Genomic DNA, 23881 nt, shown 5'->3' on the forward strand with positions numbered 1-23881 from the left:
CACCCTGAAAACCCATCTCTTCAGGGAAGCCTACCCCACCCTCACGTAACAGCCGATCTCCTCCACTCCTCCTACCACTCCATCCCCCACAGCCACTTCCTCCTGTACCACCATCCCCTCCCTCCTCGAAAGAGCAGGGCCCTCGAACCCCTCTTATATATTGTTTTGTTACTGTATTGTCTCATGTTCTGTCCCCCACGCTAATGTACAGCGCTGAGCAAACCTTTTGGCGCTATATAAACACTGTATAATAATAATAATAATTTCCACATCAATGCTGAATGTGTTGACAGGGTAATCGAGTGATTTTCTTTCTGCTACCGGTGTTTGCTGGAAAGAAAATTGCTCCATCTATGGCCAGGTTTTGGTCATAAATTGTAAAGAGATTTTCCACTACGTTAAAAAAAACCATTGGTGCAGTAACATTTGTTACTGATGATCAGAATAGCTAGCTGGTTACTCCAACTCTAGTCAGCCTAGTTGCTGCAAGTGAAGCTCAGTCAGCAAATTATTGGGCAGTAAAACTTTTGCAGACATTTTTGTTTGGCAGGTTAATATGAGTTTTTAGGCTTTACGATTCTTTTCCCACAAGTGTGCACTTTCATTTTATTGTATGCCAGCAACAAAAGTCCAAGTGATGGCAAGGCAGGGTGGACAAATGGCCTTTATCAGCCATGTGATTAGTCTGCTTTTTTTTTTTTTTCTCACCTCCCTATAGAGCAGTAATTAAGGCCAAGTACTCTGGACTTCTCCCAGTGTTTTTAGAAACAAAGGGGCAGCAGGGACTATTAGCACAATAATTGAGCTGAAGCTCAACTCTGTTCTCAGCAAATGTTACTATGATTACTTTCGGCACCATGTGGAAGTTTGGAAGAACTTTTTATTCGCATAGTCTAGCACCTGAAATACACATCTAGAATTATACAATGATGTTGGACAGAAGGCATCTTAAAGTGGTAGTAAACCACAGGAAAAAATAAGTAAATAAAAATCCCCTGCAAGGTAATTTCATAATATACTAGTATACATTATTATTATTATTATTATACAGTATATAGCGCCAAAGGGTTTGCTCAGCGCTGTACAGTAGCAAGGGGGACAGAACATGAGACAAGACAGTAACAATACAATACACAAGGGGTTCGAGGGCCCTGCTCTTTCGAGCTTACAATCTAGGAGGGAGGGGAAGGTGGTGCCGGAGGAGATGGCTGTGGGGGATGGAGTGGAGGACGTTAGTTGTTAGGTGAGGTCAGGTGTTAGGTGAGGTCTGGGTAGGCTTCCCTGAAGAGGAGGGTTTTCACGGTGTGCGCCTAAAGGTGAGGAGGGTAGGTGACAGTCTGATGGATTGGGGTAGGGAGTTCCAGAGGATGGGGGAAGTCCTAGAGAAGTCCTGCAATTGGGCGTGGGAGGAAGAGACCAGGGAGCTAGAGAGTAGAAGGTCCTGTGAGGAGCGGACCTCCTACTCTCTAGCTCCCTGGTCTCCTCCTCCCACCCCCGATTGCAGGACTTCTCTAGGACTTCCCCAATCCATCAGACTGTCACCTACCCTCCTCACCTTTAGGTGCACCCTGAAAACCGTCCTCTTCAGGGAAGCCTACCCCGCCCTCACCTAACACCTGACCTCACCTAACAACTAACCTCCTCCACTCCTCCCACCACTCCATCCCCCACAGCCATTTCCTGTGTATACATATGTGTATACATCACATACTAACACATTATGAAGGACTTACCCTAAAAGGAAGCCCTCCAGCGGCGCGCTGTCACAGCTTCAGAGGCTTCCATCTTCACCCGGTCTTCCTTCCAGGTTCAAGAGCTACAGCCATCTGACTGGCTGAGCCGCGATGGCGTCACTCCTGCGCATGCGCACAAAGAATCCCAGGCCATGGCACAGTACTCTGAAGGAATGGCACTTGCATGCCGTTCCTTCAGAACGCATGTGTCGGCTCTCCAAAAACAGCAAATATCTCCTAAACGGTGCATGTTTAGGAGATATTCATTTTGCCTAGAGATAACCTTTATTAGAAGTTTTTTGTAGGTAAAAGTTAAAATAGTTTACTACCACTTTAACAGAACCAAGTTCAGATTTTCTTGGTGGTGTTAGCCTGAGATTTGGCTAAAATTACTGTAAAGCTTGGTAACAACATAAGATTGAAATTTGCTTTTATTAAGTTAAAATTGCAATTTGCATTGGAACTTGGTGCTGTTACATCTGATCTGCAAATGGATATTATCATTTTTGGTAGGTAGGTCCTAGGATGACAAAACTGCTGATAGTTTTGTTATATCTCTCAATATCTATCATCTATTGTCAGTCTCTGTCTAAGTGCATGTTTATCTGAACCCAGTTTTTCAATTCCAGTTGTATTTTCAAGTATTTTCTTATAGTGTTGCCATATATTGTTTTATTTGCTGCACATTACGGCTCAGTTCACACTGCCACGAATTGGGATGCGACTTGTGAGACCCCAAGTCGCATGACACGTGAAATCCCTTGTTAGTCAATGAGAGCTGTCTTAATTAGCACTACCGGAGTCGCTCCGACTTTAGAAAAGGTTCCTGTGCTATTTCAAGGCAACTTTTACCTGAGTTGTGCCCATAAACTTTAATGGTAGTTGCCTCCAAGTCAGATCCTCATCTATATTGATGTGATTTGGATCCAGCATTACAGGTACATTACCCAGGCAAAGTCACATTGCACGAAAGTCACACATCAAAGTTGTACTCAAGTTGCATCAAGTCACCAGCAAAATTGCCAGGAAGTCATCTGGTAAAGTCACACCATAGGTTGCGCAACTTTCAGGTTGCATTAATGTGAACCAAGCCTACCACTGATCAATGAATATTTCATTGAAATTTTAAATTGATACATTTTCCCATGCAGTAAAATGATTGACTGAAAAAAAGATACATTTGATCACAGCACAGGCACTACCACCACTCCAAAAATAAAATAAAAATCTTTAGCTAGTCTGTTCCTTGTTTGATTTGATAAAACAGAGCTTGAATGTGATCTTCAACCTCTCACTCTCCATGGGCACCTTTCCCTCCCCACTCAAACATGGACTGGTTACCCCTATTCTCAAAAAACCCTCGCTGGACCCCACCTGTTTGAATAACTTAAGACCCATCTCCCTGCTCCCATTTGCCTCCAAGCTTCTCGTTCTCGAGCACCTTGTTCACAACCGTATGAACTGCTACCTCACCGACAACAACCTTCTTGATCCCCGACAGTCTGGCTTCCGCCCACAACATTCCACAGAAACTGCCCTAATAAAACTCACTAATGACCTACAAACTGCTAAAACCAACGGCCATTACTCCATACTCATCCCAACCAACGGCAATTACTCCGTACTCATCCCAACCAACGGTCATTACTCCATACTCATACTCCTTGACCTTTCTGCTGCCTTTGACACAGTCGACCACCCGCTCCTCCTCAGTAAACTCCACTCCATCAGCCTCTGTGACTGCTCTCTCCTGGTTCTCCTCTTACCTTTCTCAGCCACTTTCAGTGTCACATACAACTCCTCCTCCTCCGCTCCTCTTCCTCTTTCTGTTGGGGTACCCCAAGGTTCTGTTCTTGGGCCCCTCCTTTTCTTTCTCTATACCTCCTCCCTGGGCCAACTGATAACCTCTCATGACTTCCATTACCACCTCTATGCTGATGACACCCAGATCTATATCTCCACTCCCCAGCTCACCCCCTCAATCTCTTCACGTATCACAAATCTACTAAGCGACATATCAGCATGGATGTCACATCATTACCTTAAACTCAATCTTTCAAGAACTGAGCTTGTAATATTTCCTCCCCCCGATCCCCCACTCATGACTTTACCATTAAGATCAACAGCACAACCATTGGTCCTTCCCCTCATGCCAGGGTGCTAGGTGTAATCCTGGACTCTGACCTCTCCTTTGGGCCCCACATCCACTCACTGGCTAAATCCTGCCGCCTCAACCTCCGGAACATTTCCACAATCCGCCCCTTCCTGACCAATGACACCATCAAACAACTTATCCACGCCTTGGTTATATCCCACCTCAATTACTGCAACTCCCTCCTCACTGGTCTACCGTTAAACAGGTTATCCTCCCTTCAGTCTATTATGAATGCTGCTGCTAGACTCATACACCTTACCAACCGATCAGCGACTGCTGCCCCTCTCTGCCAATCCCTCCACTGGCTTCTACTAACCCAGTGTTTCTCAACTCCAGTCCTCATGGACCCCCAACAGGTCATGTTTTCAGGATTTCCATTATTTTGCACAGGTGATTTGATCAGTTTCACTGCCTTAGTAATTACCACAGCTGTTTCATCTGAGGGAAATCCTGAAAACATGACCTGTTGGGGGTCCATGAGGACTGGAGTTGAGAAACACTGTACTAACCCAACGTATAAAATTCAAAATACTAACCACAGCTTACAAAGCCATCCACAACACTGCCCCTAGCTACATCGCCAACCTCATCCACAGATACCGCCCAAATCACCCACTCCGCTCCTCCCATGATATCCTCCTCTCTAGCTCCCTCATCACCTCCTCCCACGCTCACCTCCAGGACTTCTCCAGAGTCTCTCCCATCCTCTGGAACTCCCTACCACAGCATGTCCGGTCAGCCCCCACCCTTTCTGCCTTTAGGCGATGTTTGAAAACTCATTTCTTCAGGGAAGCCTACTCCACCTAAGAACTGTACTTGAATCACCTCCACCAGATCATCCCCCGCAGCTATCACCTTTTGTATCACCTCCCCCTTCCTTTAGATTGTAAGCTCCTTCTGTACTGAACCGCATCCAATTCACATGACATGAAATAACGTTTGCTTCCTATAGTGCCTGTTCACATATGTCCGGTGCACTGGCAGTGCAGATTCAGTGTGGATTGAAAAAGAGTCCTGTCTGATTTCTGAGCAGTGCAGTCCTGTTCAGGTGCAAATTACAGGCTCATTGATTTCTATGGGAACTGCTTCTGAATCGCACATGTCATGAGTTTGAACACTATTTCAGGATGGTTTTCTTTCCTGATCCTGATCTAAACCTGAGCTGAACCGCTGAAAAACTACTTTGTCAATCAGCTGTGGAAACAGAGCTTCAATTTGCACCACAAGTGTGAATCCACATTAAATATTCTCAGCTCACTAAGTTTAGCCCACGTGGGATAATACCTTCTTCCCAAGTTCAGTGATCTTTCCTCTGTGGATGGGAAAAATTCACTAAAGCCTATCGCATCAGTTAAGTAAGTCACATGACCACATATCGCATGTGATACTGGAAATGTCAGTTTACTATTGCTAGTATGTGGTATTTACCGTAAATAACAAAAACACTCAATAAATACGCATAAAAAGACCTTAAAGTCAATTCATGAAATAAATAATTAAATGCATGTGGTAATTAAGTAGTGGTCCAGGCATGCGGTATGTACTGGTACCTGTCAGTACTGTCATGGGTTGTTAATGGATTGGGTTGCCGGCGAGTCCTTAACAGCCTATGAGTCATCAGCTGTCAGCGGGGTTCCCCACTAATAGCTGAATGTAAAAAAAAAATTGCAGAAAATTTAAAAATGATAAAACAGCGTGGGGTCCCCCCCTCCATTCATATCAAGCCCCTCGGGTCTGGTATGGGTTTTGAGGAGAACCCCCACATCAAAATTTAAAAACAAAAATGGCATTGGGTCCCCCCCCCAAAATCCATATCAGTCCCTTATCTGAGCATGCAGCCCGGCAGGTCAGGAGAGGGGAAGGACAAGCGAGCGCCCCCCCCCCTTCCTGAACCATGCCAGGCCACATGCCCCATGTGCTTGAGGGCGGGGGGATCCCCCTCAAATCACCTTGTCCCCATGTTGATGGGGACAAGGGCCTCTTCCCAACATCCCTAGCCAATGGTTGTGGAGGTCTGCAGGCGGGGGGCTTATCGGAATCTGGAAATTGCACCATGTACGGCATACTCATTCACATGGAGGGGTGGGATCTGGGGGGCCCCCTTGCTAAAGGAGGCTTCCATATTCCAATAAGCCCCCCCCCCGCAGAGCCCCACAACCACCGGCCAGGGTTGTGGGGAAGAGGCCTTTGTGGGGACAAGGTGCTTTGGGGGGGTTTGGGCATGTGGCCTGGTATGGTTCAGGAGGTGGGGGGGCACTCGCTCTTCCCCCCTCCTTTCCTGACCTACTAGGCTGCATGCTCAGATGAGGGTCTGGTATGGATTTTTGGCATTTTTTATTTTAATTTTGGCATGGGTGTTCCCCTCAAAACCCATACCAGACCTGTAGGGCTTGGTATGAATGGACGGGGGGACTCCACGCCATTTTTACAATAATTTTTTTAATTGCTGGCAATTCTTTCTTTTACATTTAGCTGTCAGTGGGGAACATTAATGCACGGTTTTCACTACTAAAATGCCCCATAACTTGATAAAATAACTCATGCGGCATTTTAAGTAGCGTGTTTTTAGCGAGTTCAAACTTTTTTTTGTGTACAAATGCTGTGCGGTAAGATACTGCTTAGTGAATTGTTCCCAATGTCCCTGCTGGCACCTTTTCATAATGCACATGTGTGACACGGCCCACTCACTTCTATGGTTAAGCCATACTTTGAGTGGTTGCTACAGGCCGCCATGAGTGCAGCTTACTCATAGGAATGATTTGAGCCATGGGAAAGAGTGCTGGATTGAGGAGAAAGGTAGGTATTACTCCAGGTGGGCTGCACGGGAGTGGGGGTGTATGATGGGATTTATTGAAGTAGAGCTTCAATAAAGGTCCTGTTCTTTAGGCTACCACCTTTCTGCCTAGTTCATAAGGGAATGCTGTATACTAACTGTGCTTGAGGCACCATTTTTTGTAGTGGACTGGTCATTCTAGCTGGCTATCTGTGCACAAGGTGACTGGTAGCCTTGTCATTTGAGTATAGAACTATAGTTGTCCCAAGTGTTGTTTGACTACCTCTGCTAGACTGCTAGAGGTTTGTTCCAAGCATCAACTATGGTAAAATAATACTTTCTAAGGTTAGTTTTGAACTTTCTCCCTGCTAGTTTCAGGTCATGCCCACATGTTCTTGATTTTAGCTTCATATTGAAAATACTGTCCTTCTGAACCTTATTCACACCCTCCATGTAATTTAAGACATTGTACATATTAAGTTCCTACACTTTCTCCTGATATGTTTTATCCCCAGACCTTTCACCATTTTTGTTGCCTGTCTGTGGACTAATTCTACCTTATCAATATCTTTTAACAAATGAGGTCTCCAGAACTGGACACAGTGTTCTAAATGAGGTCTAACCAGGCATAGTGAAACCAGGACCACCTTCCTCTCCTTGGTGACTCTGCTAGTGATATCTCAAGTTCTATACAGGGGAATATGGTCCTCATTCCTCCTGCTGACGATCCATCTAGTGATAACTAAAGATCTATAGGGTAATCAGGATCTTCCTCTTCCTTCCTGGTGATTTCTCTAGTGATAACGAAAGATCTAGATAGGGGAATCATAACCTTCTTACTCCTGCTGATGATCCCTCTAGTGATAACTAAAGATTTTTGTAGGGCTTGCCATACATATAAAATTTTTTCTTTTAGGTTTACCAAAACCACATAATATGAGGTCAACCTTACACACTTTCAAATTGTATGCAACTAGACAGGCACTTCCACCACATGGTTGAAGGCAAATCTAAAGGAAATTGAACAAGAAAATGGTATAATGTAAGGCCAGCTTTAGGGAATCAGAACCTCCTTCCTCGTGCATGTTGACCCTCTTGTGGTAACTAAAAGTCTGTATAGGGGAATCAGCATCTCCTTCATCCTGCTGGTGATACTCCTAGTCATAACTACAGATCTCTATAGAGGAATCAAAACCTCTCTCCTGATGAGGATCACTCTACTGATAACTGAAGATCTATATGGGGCAAACATCCTCCCTTCTGCTGGTGATCCCTCAATTCATGCACCCCAGAAATCTATTTGCTTACCTCACTGGTAGGCTACAAAGCTTGCTCATTTTACAATAAGCACCCCACTTAGAAGAAGAATTTTTCCTTAGAGGACTATGATAAATCATGTAAAATAATAGGTTCTCTAGAGGGGTTGGGAGGAGGTTTGGGAAGAGGAAAATAAACAACTTGCTGAAATGTTGGCTTTAGGTGACTCAAGTTTATACCTATAACATTGATTGAATCCCCCAAGTCTTTCTACTGTGTTGGCCCTGAAATTGTTTATGTTTTGGGTATACTACATAAAAAAACGCCTTTGTGGGTTGAACCATGGAGAGCCCTTTGTTGTGTTAAATGTCTAAACTGTAGAATCTGAATACTGTGCAAATATCCTTTGTTTACTGCAATCTACATGTAAACTAAGCTTTGTCATCCAGTATGGAGAAGGTGAGAAGAACAGCAGGAATAGTCATGTGAACATTCTGACAGGAGCCTCAGGAAATTTTTATGAAGAACTTGAAAGTGCAAACACTGTAATATTTGTTGTAGACAAAGTGTTTTTTTTTTTATTTGTCTATTGTGACTGTTAGGAACTTTCTTTTGTCATTGTTGTTGTTGGCTTTACAGAAGCAGAACTTGTGTGTATTCCCTATGGTTTTCATAACGTGCTTTTAAAGCACGTTTTCTTGTGGTTTTTTTTTTTTTTTAATTTATTCTCCAGCATAGGTGAAATGTGTGTATTTATCAAAAGCCACTGGTTGTTTTGTGGACACCATTGTGATACATCAGAAATAAAAGTTTTACATGCTGCACTTTTATGGTGCATAGACCTTCATTTCTCATTTAAATCAGCTAACTGGTCTTTCACAAGCCGTGTAGAAAGTGTGAATGACATGCTAAAATGCGTTCTGCTGTTTACGTTGTGTTTGTTACTTTGTCTGGAAATAAAAATGTTGATTTTTTTTTTTTTATTTTGGAAAGACTAGTAAGGAGTCTTTGTCAGAACCTTTTATCAGATTTTTATTAACATCTGTTTCACCGTTGAGTACATATATGGCTCATTCACGAATGCCCACTGGTGTGCATTGTGTTGTTACAACTTATTACACTACTTACATTTTTCTTTTTTTTAACTATATTGAAAAGTCACAAAAACTGATTATTGTATCAAATATTTACTGTAATTTTTCTTTCCTGCCGCCAATCTATGGCAGCGCACATCTGGTAGTAACCCTGCCTGCCACATGTATGCTGCCATGTTGGTGCCAGGAGAATGGAATATTATATCAAATACCATAATTTTCATTTCCTGGTGCCAATCCATGGCAGCATACATGTGATAGGTGGGGCAACTAGGGGAGTCCTAGTCCCACATGTATGCTGACTTGTTGGCACCAGGAAATTACATTTCATTCAACTCTATGCATGACATGTGGTGACATGTGTTGTGCTGTGTAAAACTGCAGATATAATACATTTTTATGCAGTGCATATATATGGTGCACACAGGTCACATAGAAAACAGCTGCTGATTTACTTGGTGAAGGCTGGCCAATCAGCTGAGACAACAAGCTTAGCTTCACTCATTGCTGGCATCAAGTCTCTCTGTAGTCCTAAAAGCTGGCCATAGATGGAATCAAATTTGGCCAGTTCAGCAGGGGCAGGACGAATTTCAATCCATGTGTGGCTGTCCCTGTTTGACGGAAGTTAGATCAACTTTTTTCAAATGGGATCGACTTCTGTTGAATGGGAATTTTGGAAAACTTTTGTTGACCTGCAGCTACTGATCAGTGTACTCTGATGGTGGAGAGTCCCACTGTTAAGCCGAGCAGGGCCTGGCCAAGAGTCAATCCATCTTTGGATAGGCAGATTGTACCCAAGTCAATCCATTGATCGACTTTGGTACAACTAGCCTGTTGAATTTTTTTACATGCAGTTATTGCCGGTGGCTATAGCCGCTAGCAGTGATCATTGTGTTCTGCCAGCAGGAAAGACTCCCTGCCGGAAAAATACAAAAGTGCTGCAGGAGGGATTCCCCTATCGACACTGACTGTGCTGATGGGGGAATTGAGCGATTTTATTTCCTTCCACCACTGCTAATCTATGCATAATCTATAGGCTGCTTTATAATAAAATGTCCTGGCGAGGAGATTCCTCCATCCACCTCATTAGTGTGGATGTAGGTATCTTTTTTGGGCTTTTTTCTGCTCATCCCACTAGTTGAATGAAACAGCTGACAAAGCTGCATTTCATGGACCGTTGTCATACTTTCAAAGGAAGTGAATCTGCTGTAAGGATCGCCAGGTATTTTTTTTTTTGTAATTGAAAGAGGTCCTAGGGACAGACAGACCAGGTAATGATAATTATGTTGGCATTCTGGATAACATACATTTTCTGTTTTGCACTTAGTTTTACGTCGAACATTTTAGTGAATGAGTATATGAAGCCTTATTTTCTTATGTTGTACTTATTTGTGCTTTTTTTGTGTGTTTTTTGCCAACAGTAAAAGCCAGAACTTCCCAGCTAGCCAAGGTCAAGTGGGTTGTCAGTGCTGTTTTTTATGTGCTTCAGGTAAGTCAAATACTTTTCTTTCAGAGAAAAGGTTGAAGCTTTTTTTTTTTAATAATTCATTTTTTAGGCAGAAATTGAAGCAAATTAAAAAAGCTCCATACTCCAGCTATGTATAGTCATTAAACAATATCAAATGTGTTTGCAGCACTGATAAAACACAGTGGGGGATATTTACTAAAACTGGAGAGTGCAAAATCTGGTGCAGCTCTGTATAGAAACCAATCGGTTTACAGGTTTTTCTCTTGGGTAGGTCCCAAACGCCAGGTTGGATTGACATCACTCCTGTGCATGCGTAGGAGTTCTGTCAAATTCGGCATTGCCAAATTAGTACAGCCTTCCCAGCTTACTGTACAGGGGTGGACAGGCAGGTACAGTTGTGCTCAAAAGTTGACATACCCTGGCAGAAATTGTGAAATTGTGGCATTGATATTGAAATTATGACTGATCATGCCAAAAAATGCTCTTTTATTGAAGGATGATGATCATATGAAGCCATTTATTATCAAATAGTTGTTTGACTCCTTTTTATATCATAATGATAACAGAAATCACCCAAATGGCCCGGATCAAAAGTTTACATCACCTGGAATGTTTGGCCTTGGTACAGACACACAAGGTAACACAACAAATCCTGGACAATTCTTCTGTCAGTTATGGCTGCAATCTTTCTTGGTCTACCTGACCTTGGCTTGGTATCAAGAGATGCCCAAACTTTCCACTTCTTAATAAGTGATTTAACAGTACTGATTGGCATATTCAAGGCTTTGGACATCTTTTTATGTCCTTTTCCATCTTTATAAAGTTCCATTACCTTGTTACGCAGGACTTTTGACAGTTCTTTTCTGATCCCCATGGCTCAGTATCTAGCCTAGTCAGCGCTTCCACATAAGAGCTAACAAACTCATTGGCTATTTATACACTGACACTAATTGCAATTTAAAAAGCCACAGATGTGGGACATTAACCTCTAATTGGCATTGTAACCCGTGTGTGTCACCTTGTGTGTCTGTAACATTCCAGGGTATGTAAACTTTTGATCATGGCCATTTGGGTGATTTCTGTTATCATTATGATTTAAAAAGGAGCCAAACAACTTTTTGATAATAAATGGCTTCATATGATCATCATCCTTCAATAAAAGAGCATTTTGTGGCATAATCAGTCATATTTTCAATATCAATGCCGAAATGTCATAATTTCTGCCAGGGTATGCAAACTTTTGAGCACAACTGTAGGTAGCTTTAATGCAGAAGAGACAAAGCATGTCTCTTCTGTATTAAAATCTTGCCTGTCCACCAATTTTTAATTTTTACTTAAAGATCTACTTTGATTGAACAAGTTAGAAGCTGGTTGGCTTCCTTGCACAGCTGCACCAGATTTTCTCCAGGTTTAGTAAATCCCCCCAGTAGGTCTCTATATTAGTTGTTTTGTCATTCTCTGCACCAGGCTTTCTCAACAACAGTTCCATGATACCCAGAGGTTCCTCCAGAAGTAAGCAGTGGTGGAATACTTTTCCACCTGATGGTGTCTGTATAGTTCCAGTGCTGGTGACATGCAGCAGGAAGAACTACACTGACCACCAGTGTAACAAGCATTCTTTCCACTGACACCCAGCCTAAGGAGGCACCTCTCCTACCCACCAACTATTATAAGGGGAAACGTTTTGCCTGATTTCCAGTGCAAGGAGACATTTTTATACTAGCCATTAATCTAAAGAAGCACTTTTACACTGACCTCCAGTATAAGAGCAGCACTATTTCAGTAACAATCACCATTAAAAGAGTATTTCTCCATTGAATACTGATGTAAAGAGACACCACAATTTTTACTGTATTCATTTCGGTGGACATTATCATTATTTGTGGCAGTTCGTGATTATGAATTAAAGTAATGTTGTATGGCGAAGGATGTGTCACTTCCAGACCGGACACTTTTACCCCCTTCCTGACCAGGGCGATTTTCAGCTTCAGCGCTATCACACTTTGAATGACAATTGCGCGGTCATGCAACACTGTACCCAAATTAATTTTTTACCATTTTTTTGAGACAGATAAAGCTTTATTTTGGTGGTATTTATTCACCGCTGGAATTTTTTTTTTTTTTGCTATGTAAATGAAAATGTCAAAAAACTTTGAAAAAAAGTGTTTTTTTTTTTTAAATTTTGCAAATAAATAATATTTCATCATAAATCTTTGCCAAAATTTATTCCGTTATCTTTTTAGTAAAAAAAAAATCCAAATTAGTTTATAACCAAAAATTATAATTTTTGAACATTTTTTTTTACATTTTTATTTTATTTTTTTATATTTTTATTATTTTTTTTTTACATACTGTCACCCTAGCAGTACAGTATCACCATGGTGACACTGTACTACTTGTGGGGGATGATGAAGATTTTTTTTTTTTTACACTGATTGCTTTTACACCCATAAAGGATGTAAAAGCAATCATTTCTCTTTCTCTCTGTCTGCATTCTTGCACTCATTGAGAAGTACTGAGTGAGCTGTGATTGGTCACAGCTTGTCACATGGTACAAGGCTGTTGTGAATAGCCTTGTACCATGTGACCTCTGTGATCATTCACAGATTTCACACGTAGTAAGCAATGATGTCAGAAGTGACATCTTGCTTACTACTTTGCATGTGATCACTGATTGGCCAATCAGTGATCACATGATCGGGACCTCGTACAGAGGTCCCGTCCGACGATCGGTGTTTCACTGTGTCCGGAGGACACAGCGGGCACCGGATCGCGGTGCTGCGCGCTCCCAGGGAGCGCGCACAAGCAGGGTGCGGGGTGCCGTTTATAAACGGACACCCGACCCTGCACTGCCACCGTCCGGCCGTTTATATGCAACGGCCAGTCGGGAAGTGGTTAAAAAGAAAAAAACTCTGGGTGTCTCCTTCCTTATTTCTTTATTATAATATGTACAACAACTTTTTGATCATGCTAATCTACCAGAAGGCGTAGATATAATAACGTTTAGCAGATCCATAAATTATTTGAAGGGTTCCACCATGATAAGAAGGTTGAGAAAGGCTGCTTTACACTGTAACTGAGAAAGAGAGAGGCAGCACTCCGAGACACCAGGACCTCTGCTAGATTGTATAGATCTGGCAAACAGTGAACATGCCTCCAGGAGGGCAGAAAATGGGGATGATCTGAATCGTTCTTTTACTTTTATGCAATGTGCAAGATCAGGCAGAGGAAGCAGAACTTCAGCATCCAATATTTTGTATAGTCACCTGATCTGTGGATATGTTCCATCACCATCATTTTGGTGGAAGATGTTGAACTGTTCACATGGAGGTTGCTTGGAGCTGGCCATGCAACTGTCATTTTTATTCAATTTCAACCATTTTGATCCACTGAGAACCATATGAGATCGCAAGTAATTACCAGAAACTAAGCAATCAACCATCTATGAGTTTAATTACGGTTGACCGCAGAGGTAAAACTGGGCAATAAATTAACATCTTCAATGCAGTTTCACGTACATATAAATTCAAAACCAAAAATGTAAAATATTGCTGCTTACCAGGTCAGCATTGGTTTTATTTTTTAATTTTTTTTCTTTATTTTTACTTGATCCTGCAAATACCACACTAACCTGTCTTTGGTCAGCTACACTCACTAAATGCACAGTATGTGAGTGAGAGCCATGGTTATTACCCAGGTTGGACCTCAAACATGTCCTCCTCTCCTCTTCTGTTCTCCTTTACATGAGGATAGGGGAGATTAGTAGTTTACAGAAGGTTGATAAGTTTGTTTTATGCTTATGCAGTTCGGCTCACAGGATGTGTAAAGGCATTTCTGGTAAGATCAGCAGCTAGTTTTTGCACTTGCTAAAAATGTTCTAGTCTGAAAAATGAAAACAGGTGCAGCCACCATATCTATCTAAGGACTGGAAAGCTGCAATATATTATATTTTGTTCTTTGGTTTAACCACTTCTGCCCGGGTGGACATCATATGATGTACTGGGCTTTAAGTGGTGATACTAGAATGATGAATGATCCAGGTATCAAAATTTTCAGCTGGCGATGCTCTTTACAGTAGAAGTGGCTTGAGTGGCTATTCAGCCACTTGGTCACTTCTACAGGTGACAGAAGGGGATGCCCCCCCTTCCGCGGCCACCTTTCCTGGGCTCTCCCTTCCCGTCGGGGAGAACAGGACCTCTCAGGCCTTCAGCATCTACTGCAGTACACAGAAAGAGGGACTAAAGTTGTTTCTCCCCATCTGTGAGATCAGAAACCGGCGATGAGGGTTTTGTCACTTCCGGTTTCAGTTCTTTGTACAAGCCATTAATTAAATTGGCCTTTCTCTGTTTGCTCAGATGCTTTGGAGGCCAGAGGAGACATCTAGGGTCTAATAGACCCCAGATATCTCCATAGAGAGGACCTGCCATGCTTATTGTTCTCAGAAGGGATGTTGTTCATCCCTTGTGAAAGCAATAAAGTTGCTAAAAAAAAATGTTTTAAATGGAATAAAAAATTAAAAAAACTTTAAAGTGCCCCGTCCCCCCATGCTCACTAGCAAATGCGAACCTATGCGAAAGTCCCGCACACATATGTAATCCGTGATCACACCACACATGTGAGTGAGATATCCTCACTAAAAAGCGAGAGCAATAATTTTAGCTCCAGACTTCCTGTGTAACTAAACTGCTAACATGTAAAGCTTTGTCTATGGAGACTTTTCGGTACCGTAGTTTGGCGCTGTTTCACAGGCGTACGCAACAGACGAGACATGTTACATATCTATTTACTCTGTGTAGCATCATCTTTTATATTTTACAAAGAAAAATGTGTATTATATTGTGTTTTTGTGCACTAAAATTAATTAAAGTGTTTTTTCCCCAAAAAAAGTTTGAAAAACTGCTGTGCAAATAACATGTGACCGAAAAAAAATTGCAACACCCACCATTTAATTTTCTAGGGTCTCTGCTTAAAAAATATATATGATGTTTTGGGGTTCTAAGTAATTTTCTAGCAAAAAAAGTAGATTTTTACATATATGTGAGAAGTGTCAGAATTGCCAAGTCAAGTGGTTAAATAATCTTTAGGAGATCGAATTGAAACAAAGGGACTGTGGCAATTTCTTTAAAAATGATTTGATTCATCTGCCATGTTCAATTGGGGCAATATTAATTCTATCTCCATGTGGTCAATCTTAAAAGAGAAGTATTAAAATAGAAAAAAAAATAATTCGTACCCACCTAGATGGCTGCAGCACTGATCCCAAATGTGTCTGTCCCCTGCTGCCTCTAGACTGAGAACTGAGCAATCAAAGACCACTGATTGTTCAGTTCTCGGTCTTCAGCCTGCAGAAAGCCATTGACTGTCAGTCTCTGGCTCTAGGCTCTGCCCCTCCAGTGCTCGGTGGAGTGCCAGACTGCGGAGGGAGCCGGAATAGCTGGCTCAGGCTCTCAGAGGATCAAGCCAGCTGCCACTCCAAGGACCTGGGTGGATCCCAACTTCAAAACATCGAGATCTTTCCTGAGCTTGGACCGGCTGAGTGCTGGATGACCTGCACTCCTGTGACCCATAGGAGACGTATAGTCAAAAAAGCTTTGACCAGACTTCTTTAAGCACTGTTCCGTGTCTTTGATTGTATTTAGTGGTGGAAACTGCAAAGCAATCGAGTGGCATGCGTGGGGTATACCATTGAGATACTGCAACTATGACCTTTTGCATGAAGTTCCGCAAAACAAAAATCACAAAAATTTTCCATAATCCTCTGTAGTAGTAGAAATTTTTACATTTGACGTTAAAGACACTCTCACTATAATGTATATCTAGAAATAAAGCTGCACTTGCAAAGAACGTAGATTAAATAAAATCAGTGTGGTGTGGCGCTTACAGTACTACAAGACACCTCCGCCTATACAATGATCTAAAATAAACCTAGCCCTTAACCTCCCTGGCGGTATTCCCGAGTGTAGCTCGGGGTAAAGTTTCAGCACCACAAGCGGTAACCCTGAGCTACACTCGGGCTTACCATGCGGCGCTGCTCCAGGATCCCTCCAGCACTTACCTTGTCCTGCGCTCCCGCGATGTCCGCCCTGCAGTGTCCCCTGCAATGTCCTCCAGCTGATGCCGGCATCTGTCTCCCGGGTTCTGTTCCCTGGAAGCGTCGGGACGTACGGGGGACGGAACTGGCAGGAAATTTAAAAATGTGAACAAGTGACATTCACTAAATACACTGAAATCACATAGTAAAACATTCCTGTATCAAACCATTTCACATACATTTTGTCCCGAGTGCTTTGTCCTGCGCCCTGCCTGTATTTTTATTGTTCTTTCTGCCTGGAAACTGAGAAACGTCCATGGCGTCCAAAAAGCGTCCCTTTAGGTCAAAACGGTTTTAGACCGGCTAGAGAACAGCGATAGTAAATCAGAACCACTTGCAGAATTGAGTGATAATGATTCGTGGGGGAAATTCGTCATCAGACACTGAAAATGATTCTGCGACTTTGCTCAGTGATGTGCGAACTATATTTCAAATTTCAGTGTTTTTGGTTTGATTACATTATTGTTATTAAATTTATTATTATATTATTATTTTTTATGATTATTTATTAAATTATAATTTATGATTTCATGTTTCAAATTTTATCATACCCGGGATGTTTACTAGACTCTTGTTCAGACAGATTTCAGTGAGTTATTCTTAAAAATTACAGGCTTACAATAAAAAAAACAACATTTCCATGCAAAAAAATTTACCGCTTTGAGCACAGAAATATGGACATAATCAGACCGCTAGGGAGGTTACAGTACATAAATGTATACATTCACAGCCCAAAAACTCTCAACCTTTGAAATAGAACAGACTATACTACAACACACCTCCCTCAGTTATGTCCTCAACCTAGCAAAGTGCATAGATCAATAATGTGCAATAATCCAACAATAGCAATCACTGTACAAGCGCATAAATCCTCGGAACAATATAAATCACTGCAATAAAACAGTAGCAAAAAGTCTATGATAAAGTGCATATATCCAATAAACAATATTAAAGACTCTGTATTCATAAAGTGCTCTGTGAAAAGAGTCTTGTGCCAAAAAAATGTTCCAATAAAGTGCAAAGAGATCTAAAACCAAAAAAAAAATATATATATTTACATACACATTATGGCCTCATGTACAGGGGCATATGGATCTATGGAGGAGGGGGTGTTGTGTAGTCCTAAAGATTTTTTTTGCCCTAAGCTGACAGCAGTACTCTTCTATAGAAACAGTATAGTGACTGAACATCGTCACCCTTGGGCAGGAAATGTGTTACAGGCAGGATCACCTGGTGAAAATAAAGGAAAAAGCCTGAAAAGGAAACTAATGCAGCCATCACAATTAGGGACTGGTAGGCTGCGATATATTACACTTTTTTCCTTGTGGTTAGATAAGCTTTGAATGTACGTAAGAATTAAATGGTTTGTCCCAGTGACACAAATTTCAGTGCAAGATTCTACAGAAAAGGGATGATTACCAATTTCTTTGTCTTTTTAGTTTCCTCATACTGCTCTGGAAAGCCTTTGTGTAATGTTTCTGTTTAAAAACATTCTGTGTAAGGATCGTGCTCTCATACAGACACTTGATGATTAGCTCAGCACTGTCACATGGGGGCAGGGAGTCCTGAGCCTGTATAAACTCTTGACTACAGCACCTTGATCTCGCACAGGGCTTCCTTTTCTTCTGAGTAGGGGGACATTAGAGCAAACCGAATACTTTGTCCTGGTTTGCTTTGAGCAACTCGTGTACACCAGGGGGAATTGACAAAGAGTGGTGCAAGCAAAATGCTTTCACCACTCTTCTAAATGTAGAAAATGAAGCAGATGCTACTCCTAATTCACAAAAGGGATGCAAGCTCCTGTTAAGTAGGAACAATCGGTTCTCCATTCTGACATGTCGGGAACTGACAGCACATAGAACAGCACAAAACTGCCGCATTCTTTCTGGGCAGCACAGTGGCTGAATGGTTAGCACTTCCACCTGGCAGTACTGGGGTTGTCAGTTCGACTCTCAACCACAGCAACACTTGCCTGCAGTTTGCATGTTCTCTCTGTGCCTGCATGTGCTTCCTCTGGGTACTCCAGCTTCCTCCCACTCTCTAAAGGACATGCTGGTAGGTTAATTGGCTCTAAATTGGCCCTAGTATGTATATAAATATGAGTTAGAGACCTTAAGTCCCACATGGAAGAATAACATATTTGAAATATATTTTAAAAATATTCTTCCCATATATATATATATAAGAACGACATACGGTATATTTGAAATTTATTTGTAAAAATAATTTTCATATGTTTTGTAATGAAAATGCATTTCAATGTGATTGATATATATATACAGGTGAAACTCGAAAAATTTGAATATCGTGCAAAAGTTAATTTATTTCAGTAATGCAACCTAAAAGGTGAAACTAATATATGAGATAGACTCATTACATGCAAAGCCAGATAGTTCAATCCGTGATTTGTCATCATTGTGATGATTATGACTTACAGCTCATGAAAACCCCAAATCCACAATCTCAGAAAATGAGAATATTGTGAAAAGGTGCAATATTCTCGGCTCAAAGTGTCCCACTCTAATCAGATAATTAAGCCATAACACCTGCAAAAAGGGTTCCTGAGCCTTTCAATGGTCTCTCTGTCTGGTTCAGTAGGAATCACAATCATGGGAAAGACTGCTGACCTGACAGTTGTGCAGAAAACCATAATTGACACCCTCCATAAGGAGGGAAAGCCTCAAAAGGTAATTGCAAAAGAAGTTGGATGTTCCCAAAGTGCTGTATCAAAGCACATTAATAGAAAGTGTGGAAGAAAAAGGTGCACAAGCAGCAGGGATGACCGCAGCCTGGAGAGGATTGTCAGGAAAAGGCCATTCAAAAGTGTTGGAGACTTTCACAAGGAGTGGACTGAGGCTGGAGTCAGTGCATCAAGAGCCACCACACACAGACGGATCCTGGACTTCAAAAAGAAAAACAGACCTGGTCTGTTGCTCAGTGGTCCAAAGTCCTCTTTTCTGATGAGAGCAAGTTTAGCATCTCATTTGGAAACCAAGGACCCAGAGTATGGAGGAAGAATGGAGAGGCACACACTGCAAGATGCTGGAAGTCCAGTGTGAAGTTTCCACACTCTGTGTTGATTTGGGGAGCCATGTCATCTGCTGGTGTTGGTCCACTGTGCTTCATTAAGTCCAGGGTCAACGCAGCCGTCTACCAGGAGATTTTGGAGCACTTCATGCTTCCTTCCCCAGACAAGCTTTATGGGGATGCTGACTTCATTTTCCAGCAGGACTTGGCACCTGCCCACACTGCCAAAAGCACCGAAACCTGGTTCAATGACCGTGTGATTACTGTGCTTGATTGACCAGCAAACTCGCCTGATCTGAACCCCATAGAGAATCTATGGGGCATTGCCAAGAGAAAGATGAGAGACATGAGACCGAACAATGCAGAAGAGCTGAAGGCCGCTATTGAAGCATCTTGGTCTTCCATAACACCTCAGCAGTGCCACATTCTGATAGCTTCCATGCCACGCCGCATTGAGGCAGTAATTGCTGCAAAAGGGGCCCAAACCAAGTACTGAGTACATATGCATGCTTATACTTTTCAGAGGTCTGATATTGTTCTATGTACAATCCTTGTTTTATTGATTGCATGTAATATTCTAACTTTCTGAGATTGTGGATTTGGGGTTTTCATGAGCTGTAAGCCATAATCATCACAATTATGACAAATCACGGCTTGAACTATCTTGCTTTGCATGTAATGAGTCTATCTCATATATTAGTTTCACCTTTTTAAGTTGCATTACTGAAATAAATGAGCTTTTGCACGCTATTCTAATTTTTCGAGTTTCACCTGTGTATATGTATATGTGTGTATGTATATATATATATATATATATTATGTTGGAATGCGTTTTTTTTTACAAAATATATGAAAATTATTTTTACAAATAAATTTCAAATATATTGTATGGCTTTCATATATATATATATATATATATATATATATATATATATATATATATATATATATATATATATATATATATATATATATACACACACACACTGCATGTTGAAATACATTTCAAATATACTGTATGTCTTTTATATAGTATACAATAAAATATATATATATTAATATATCATGTTGAAATGTGTTTTTATTACAAAATATATGAAAATTATTTTTACAAGTAAAGTTCAAATATACTGTATGTCTTTCATATATATATATATATATATATATATATATATATATATATATATATATATATATATATATACATACACACACTGTATGTTGAAATACATTTCAAATATACTGTATGTCTTTTATATAATGTATAATAAAATATGTATATATATATTGCATGTTGGAATGCATTTTTTATATAATGCAAAGTATATGAAAAATATTTAAAAAATATATTTTTTTAAAATCTATTCTTCAGATTTGTTTTAACATAAAAAAGTCATTTTAACATATTTTTACATATATTTGTAAATACATTCCAAAAATGTAGATTTGTATTTTTAAAGATTGTAAAATTGATTTTAAATTGTAAAATATAAATTGACGGCACTACGTAAGCGCTATGTAATAATAAATAATATTTAGGTATTATTTTTTCGTTTATTTTATTTTTCGTCTGCACCAGTTATTATTTCACTCTGAAATAGAAACTGCCATTGGTTCCAAAGATAAACCTGAAACAGGTCGATCGGCTCTGCTAATGTGGTGCATGCCGCTACCATTACAGTGGCGCAGGAAGCTTAGTTAATCCCCCGTAATGCGTTTCCGATATATACATTATAGCATTAGCTGTAAAGGTAAATATCTATAAAAGGATTTGCCAGTCTGTGGTGGGAATACTCCGGGGGAAATCCCTGTGATTACATTGGTTCTAATGAACTGTACAGAGAAACAACCAGCAAGGACCCTCAGGCTGCTAGAGCTTTACACTGGCAGCAACGCACATTAGGCAGAATTCGTTTTTATCACACTTTATCCATTAAGGTGGTGGAATCCTTTTTACTGACAAGCACTTTGTACATTTCAGCAATTCAAACCTAGAATTCTCATTCAGGTTGTTTTAAACAGTTCTCTTCTTAAAGCCAGTCTTGCATGTAAAAATGCTTGTTCTTACAGTGTAATCTGTATTTCCCATTCAGCTTTGTAAATTAAAAATGAACTATGGACTCCCATTACGAAATATTTGATATAGCACATATTTTTATGTGCATCTGCCTTTACTGTTTTCTTTTAAGCAGGCCATACGTGGTTCGAATTCTAAAAGATTTTTCGATTGAAAACATTGTTAGTTCTGTAAGCTGATGGTGCCACCAATGATTTCGAAAATCGGTCGTTTTTCACGAATTTTCCAGCATGTCCGATAAACGAAACGGGGAGGAACCACGAAAATTGGCCGGTGCCATTGCCCCACTAACAGAGTAGAAATCAGCCGATTATTCTTAGGTCCGATTTTCAAACAAACAGTTTTTCGTTCGAAAATCGACCCATTTATGGCTGGCTTTAGTCTATCTACAGTATCTCACAAACACCTGTTGATCCTGCCAGTGAAGGTCACCTAATGCAACTTCCTGTGATTATGTTGGGGCAATGGTGCTGCACTGCTCCTGAATTCAGTGCTGAGTTGCCACACTCATGTAGGCAGTGCCTTCTTGCATTACAGTGGGATGAAAACAATGTTGCATAGGGCATGGTTATCAACATTGTTACTGCTGATTCACAAGCCTGTAGCTTGACCACACTTAGTCCTGCCCACTGATTGGTGGATTGACAGCACTGCCTCTGCAAATAAAGGAGAATTTATTTGAGGCAGGCTATAGATTATGTGATTTTCTTGGACTTTTAGGATGTATCCAGCAGAAACATGATTTTGGAATCATTATCAAGCTTTGCATCGTTACTAGTCAAATACATGAAGGGTGCATGACATTGATCTTCCCTTTATTTTTTGGTATCTGATTGCAATTGATTGGAGTAGATACATTAATTCCTTCAATTCCTTTTATGTTTTAAATAATTCTTCAGCAGGAGCAATTCTTCTTGTGGTTTCTGCTATACCAGCACTTGTGGGCAATGAATAGGGTAGTATTTCTCCCCGAGGTCCTCCATCAGGGGAGGACAGCCCATACACATGTAGGGAGGCGGGCATCCTAAGAGGCCCAGTCGCCAACCAGGGCTGTTTTTAATACACAGGGGCGATAAGTGTGTACCACTGTCAGAGCAGATCTAATGATGCAGAGGAGGGTGGAGCAGTGGGCGGATCACCGCGTGTGTAGGTAGGAGCTGGGGCCTCGCTGTCAGACAGGGTGGAGGTGTCCTCATGGCTGTGCGGGAACAATCAGGCCTGGAGGAGAGGGTCGTGGTGGAGGAAGCTAAACTCCTCTTTGCTGCAGCTGCCGCCACCACCAGGGGTTTTGGTGTAGATCTGCTGCGAGCCCTGGTCTCGGCTAACCATCTTTGCCCTCTTGTGCCACATATTCCCCCACTCACATCATCTGGAGCAGAAGCTCCAGCACTGGTGAGATCTGAGGGATTGATAAATCAAAGGGGTGTGTGTGTGATGGGGGAGGGGTGTATCTGGGGGGTGTGAAGGGGAGAGGTATTTAGGGGCGTTGTGATCAGAGTGGAGGCATCTGGAGGTGTGATGGGACAAGGGTATCTGGGGATGTGAGGATGTGTGATTGGGGGGTGATCAGACTGGGGTTATCTGGGGAGGGTGATCAGACTGGGGGGGTGATCAGGATGTGTGGGGTATTTGGAGGTTGATCGGGGTGGGGGAGTATCTGGGGGTGTGTGATCAGACTGGGGGTATCTGGGGAGTGTGATAAGGGTGGGGGTGTCTTGGAAGTTTTAGTTTTCCTCACCTGCAAGTTGCCTGTGGCCAGTGAGGGGAAGCAAGGAATGTATAATCTGCCCCCTCATTACATATCTATATAGACTAGATGAGTTCATATTTGTCCATACTGATCAGTATAGTCCATAGTGATCTTCTAGCACAAAGCAGGCAGCTCCACCAAGAGATAGGAATGGATCTCTGAAAAGACAGTAGGGAGCACAGGGGGTGCGCCACTAAGTGTAGTATTAAACACACAGCTTTAATAGAGCAGCCAAATCCACAAAAAGAGCGCTTGTATTAGAAATCGCATCAATATTAGGTATCGTCCACACACTAGGAGATTTCAGTGACTGTAGGCACCATGAATGGGAAAGCTGGGTGGCCACATTTCTGTATGGATGTATGAGTGTCCGGAACCAACATGGAACCGGAGTGACATCAAGCTTGGGTCCAACCATCTAATAGCTGGTCTCCCTCTTCACCTGGTGTCTTTGAT

General features: G+C 41.5%; 1 protein-coding gene across 1 annotated transcript in view; it reads left to right on the top strand.

Moving 5' to 3' along the window:
- The window catches only part of GET1 (guided entry of tail-anchored proteins factor 1), a 78546-nt gene that overhangs the window by 12704 nt on the left and 41961 nt on the right, over window positions 1-23881 (top strand). The window contains exon 3 of the mRNA XM_089677884.1: window positions 10434-10501. Within this exon, the coding sequence (XP_089534010.1) occupies window positions 10434-10501 (68 nt within the window). The remainder of the gene's footprint in view (window positions 1-10433; window positions 10502-23881) is intronic.

This window comes from Staurois parvus, unplaced genomic scaffold, assembly GCF_062004578.1.
Source record: "Staurois parvus isolate SC_StPar_1 unplaced genomic scaffold, SC_StPar_1.0 ptg000195l, whole genome shotgun sequence".
NCBI classification, from domain to species: domain Eukaryota; kingdom Metazoa; phylum Chordata; class Amphibia; order Anura; family Ranidae; genus Staurois; species Staurois parvus.